Source organism: Lolium rigidum, chromosome 2 (assembly GCF_022539505.1).
Source record: "Lolium rigidum isolate FL_2022 chromosome 2, APGP_CSIRO_Lrig_0.1, whole genome shotgun sequence".
Taxonomy (NCBI): Eukaryota; Viridiplantae; Streptophyta; class Magnoliopsida; order Poales; family Poaceae; genus Lolium; species Lolium rigidum.
This window is the reverse complement of record NC_061509.1, coordinates 106,495,481-106,499,538: the sequence shown is the minus strand read 5'-3', so window position 1 is coordinate 106,499,538 and position 4,058 is coordinate 106,495,481. Positions and strand designations below refer to the sequence as shown.

The window sequence follows — 4,058 nt, the reverse complement described above, 5'->3', positions numbered from 1 at the left end:
TGCAGTTCAAGTTCCTAAACGTCTACGCCCGCATCGAGAAGTGCGAGAAGTGGGCGGAAACCCGCAAGACCCTCTCGAAGAGAAAGACCGAGCAGTACAACCCCGACGCTCCGGCGGCTGGCTCGGCGGATGGGCGCCCGGAACTCGGCCAGAAGAAGCTCAAAGAGCTCAAAAAGACGGGCAATCCCGCCGACGAGGCTGCAGGCGTCGTTCGACAAGTGCTGGGCCGACGCGAGGACGCACGCCGCCGGGAGGGACGACAAGTTCGACGGCAGGTGGCGGGAGATGCTCGCCAACCAAGGCGCCCGGATCGCCCTACTGAAGACGACGACGGCGGCGAAGAAGAGGAACACTGACTTGGCGTTTCTGATGGGCGGGAGCACGGATCTGATAGACGAGGAGACGAGGATTTGGTACCAGGGCCACCGCAGCGACATCCTCCGACCCACTCCGGCCAGTTCTTCATCGTCTCCGCCGGCTCCTACCTCATCTTCCTCACCGTCTACGGCGTCGACTGCCGCTGCTCCGACGTCAACTCCCGTTGCTTCGACGTCGACTGCCGCCGCTTCGACCACGGCGTGTGAGGAAACTGGTCCGTCGGACACCGCCGTGCCAGCCGGGACTGCCGATGAGCCTGTTCCCGTGTAATTTCCCTCCTATCGCCGATTTGTGGCTTTTGCTGGTCCTTTTGCCGATCAACTGGCCGTATTTGTAGCGCGGAACGACGGTTTGTTTGAATTTAAACTATGTCCGCCGAACTCCGGGTGGACGACTGGAAATACGGTACTCCCCACTACTTTATTTCATCCAATCCGGCGGGGTGTTTCGTCCGGATTTCGTCGTGGGCAGGCCCAATGAATGGAGATGCTCTTACCCACCTCGTGCTACCCATTCCCCATTCAAGACGGGGCATCTATACTCTACCCCATGTCTGGTGTAGAGCGGTGTCGACCTTGCCTTGTGGACGACGGCCATCCATCGAGCGTGCTTGGATCTGCCGCCTCCCTGTACTCCTGTCCTGTGTGATCAGCTCTGGATCTCTCCGTGCCGCCCCGGCGGGAGAGCTGCTCGCGCTCCAGGTCTCCGGTGAACGCCCGTCGGGATGGTGTGATCGTCGACCCAGGCCATGAGGCCGGCCGTGACGCCAAGTATACGGCCCTTTGGACCGGCGTTCGAAGCGCACCCTAGGTGAGGAGTTCCGTGTGAAAATGTTTCTGAACTGTCAGTGTTGTTTCTGTTGTTCTGATTGCAAACTTAAGCACCGGTAATACGACTGACATGTTGTCTTCATATGGATGCTTCCCTGCAGAAACAAGAAGCATAGTGGAAGAGGTGTCAATATAAGAGGACTCATGCTAATTCTGAATTTTCGTCAGTGAAGCTTTTCTTTGTTTCATCTTCGCTCCCTCTCTATTTGTTCACACTGGCCTTCCAACTTATAAACTGCGCGCAGGTGATGTCCGAGATAGTGTTTCTTCAGGTCAGCAGGTGTATACAACTCTTACATTTTCGATGCAACGCCCAACCATAGAGGTCAGTTGGGATAATCATACGAAATTTCATACCATGGCATCAACAAGGCCACTGGGGAACCAAACTGACAACAAATTCAAAGCCATGTATTTTCTTTTTGAGGTATTCTCTACCTTTTGTTTGCATCATTTCTTTAGTGCAGTGTTATATTGGTACAATAAAGACTAAGAAGAAAGTAAAGGGAGTAAGGTAGATGTGTTGTTTTATTTGAAGCACAAAAGTTCCACTCTGTAGGTGAATTATGCTTCATGGTGGATTCTACTTATAAGGTCACATAATAGTCCTAATTGAATGATTTTTTTATCTCTTCAAATATGTGATGTGACTGTACTACTACCCTTAATTTGGCATCTCCATTGGCTTATGAATGGCATGGTGATGGGCAACCTTTCCCAAAAAAAAAAAATCAGCGACATCATGATTTGTCATTGGAATTAGCTTGCAGCTATGTAAGAGTTTCATTTAACTGAGAAGAGAGCAGGTATTGTGATTGTGATACGGGCCTGCACATCCATCAGTAGTTCTGGTGGTTTTGATATGTGTGTGTTAGGTGTCCGACCAAATTCTTGTCCTGGGTATATGTCTTTACAAAGAAAGGCTTTGTTGCACTGGTAATTACAAAATGGAATCAGATCACACAACGTAAGAAATGATTTTTGTCTCATTCAATTGCATCGATTTTTACTACTGTTTTCTGATTGATGCATGCAGAAATAAGTCAGGGATATCCCTTGCAGCGTTATTGTCATGAATGTTTGTTTTCTGATTGTGAAAGGGACTTTCATGGTGAAATTTATTGATGGTTGTTAAGATTATTCTTTGAAGTTAAACATAAAGGCATTGAACTCAGATGGTGAAATAGAGCCTCCATGCCACATTTTTTTAATCCTATGAATTTCTTTGGAGTACGTTGTGCCAGCATGCTCTTTTCTCTTTGTGCGATCTTATTTTACAAGAGATAACTATTTTAGAGCATAGATACATCATAACTTCTTGTATGATTTTCCTCAGAAAATAAGTCCTCGTATTCTTCTATAACAGCTAGAGACAATATGTTTCAGTGCTTAGGATGTGATAGGAGCTCAGAATTACCCCCGGCCACTCATTTGGCTCAATCCAGTTTCCATGAACTATGTAAACAATTTGATGTTCTAATAGTATCACAGTTATTTATTTCCAGAAGAACATGGAGGTGGAGGCCATCGCCAGGGTGAACGGTGCCGTCCCTGCCAGTATAGACATCATGTATGGTGTGCCACACATCGGTAAGTTCTTCATATTTCTAGATGGTACCCATCACATAGTTTACTGTAGATCTGAAGTGTATTATCTCTGATATGCTTCACACAAAAATAGGTCTTACCAGCGAACAGCTGAAGATATTAGCAATAAGTGGAAGCCAGTTTCAAAAGACAACTCCAAGGGATATTCCACACATCGTAAGTACCTTGCATGATAGAAAATTGTCATTCCTAACTCGGTTTGCATGTTTGAAGCGATCAATTGATCATCTGTTTCCTGTTCTATCCAGGTATCTGATTATGTACGTCTGAAGATGGTGTCTGACCGAGTGTCTTTTCCATATCTGATCTATGCTCATTGGGTGTGATGTGTGGAATGGGAAGGGAAAGGAGCAAGGTGACAGACGCCACCACATTTGGTTGTCAATGGCCATCCGCTGCACCCCTAGCCATATCATCATGTTCGTCGGAGTCTCTCGGTTCTGTTTTAGTGATCAGCCCATTCTCAGTCGCACGACGACACTATGCTTTTTTTGGGGCTTCTTCTCATTCTTCTTTGGCACCTACGGTAGAGATCGGAGGTATTTGGCCCCCAAAAGGGATTGGGGTTTTAGATCCTTGGGAAATCCCTCTTCTTAATACCAGCAACCATCAGATGTTAGAGCCCTATATTTCCTGTCTTTCGCCCCGTACACTTCGTTTTTTGTAGTCTGTGGCCTCCAGTTACACTCATGTTTCCATCGATGTGGTTTTCAAACACAGGTCCATCTTGAGGATTAATACATTAGACATGTGTTCATGATTCAGATTAGATTTTTGCGGTTGTATTTATCTTCTCTCTGTCAGAAACTGCGCTATGTGTAGAGGCAATAGTCGGTGACATTTTAATTTTGTGGTTGCGTTAGATGTGTTTCATTGAACATCCTTGCACTAGCAAGTGTTAGTGCCCAGGGAACATGAAGAGGAACTGGATGCGAAGAAGAATTTTCATTTCATAGCACAATTCTTTTGTTTTGTAGTGCTTCAGTTCAGAACTTCTAATTTAGCATTGGTGCAAAGCATGCAACTATCGATGCTTTAGTTGTGCACATGGTAGCAGTGAAGCAGCCGGCCGACTGGGCGAGGAAGAACGGAGGTGGACATAGCATATGCATTTATAGTCAATTTCTTGCTGATCAATTAATTGCAACATGTATTTTCCTTCTATTATAGTTAAGATGTATCCTGCATGGCTCCGGTTGGTTTGTATATTTTCTTTTAGTGCTGACAGATATATGGTATATT

At 46.1% G+C, this 4,058-nt stretch overlaps 1 protein-coding gene across 3 annotated transcripts; it reads left to right on the top strand.

Moving 5' to 3' along the window:
• Positions 1–1,106: 1,106 nt before the first annotated feature.
• Positions 1,107–3,802, top strand: LOC124687060. 3 transcript variants are annotated; one of them, XR_006998067.1, is made up of 5 exons: positions 1,107–1,188; positions 1,310–1,635; positions 2,700–2,798; positions 2,890–2,972; positions 3,065–3,802. XR_006998067.1 is itself a non-coding variant. In XM_047220911.1 (5 exons), the coding sequence occupies exons 2-5, from the start codon at positions 1,513–1,515 to the stop codon at positions 3,140–3,142; spliced, it is 369 nt and encodes a 122-aa protein (XP_047076867.1). In that variant the 5' UTR covers positions 1,107–1,188; positions 1,310–1,512; the 3' UTR covers positions 3,143–3,802. The 3 variants fall into 3 exon arrangements, 2 of the variants coding, with proteins under 2 accessions (XP_047076867.1, XP_047076868.1); XM_047220911.1 differs by having other exon boundaries at positions 2,714–2,798; XM_047220912.1 differs by lacking the exon at positions 1,107–1,188 and having other exon boundaries at positions 1,234–1,635; positions 2,714–2,798.
• The last annotated feature ends 256 nt before the right edge of the window (positions 3,803–4,058 follow it).

What these genes read in the sequence shown, in the direction of transcription:
- LOC124687060 (XM_047220911.1), top strand. Translation starts at nt 1,513, where the DNA reads ATGCAACGCCCAACCATAGAGGTCAGTTGGGATAATCATACGAAATTT. An exon ending in CCATGTATTTTCTTTTTGAG is followed by an intron (nt 1,636 to 2,713) that starts GTATTCTCTACC and finishes ATTTATTTCCAG; the next exon opens with AAGAACATGGAGGTGGAGGC. An exon ending in CAAGGGATATTCCACACATC is followed by an intron (nt 2,973 to 3,064) that starts GTAAGTACCTTG and finishes TGTTCTATCCAG; the next exon opens with GTATCTGATTATGTACGTCT.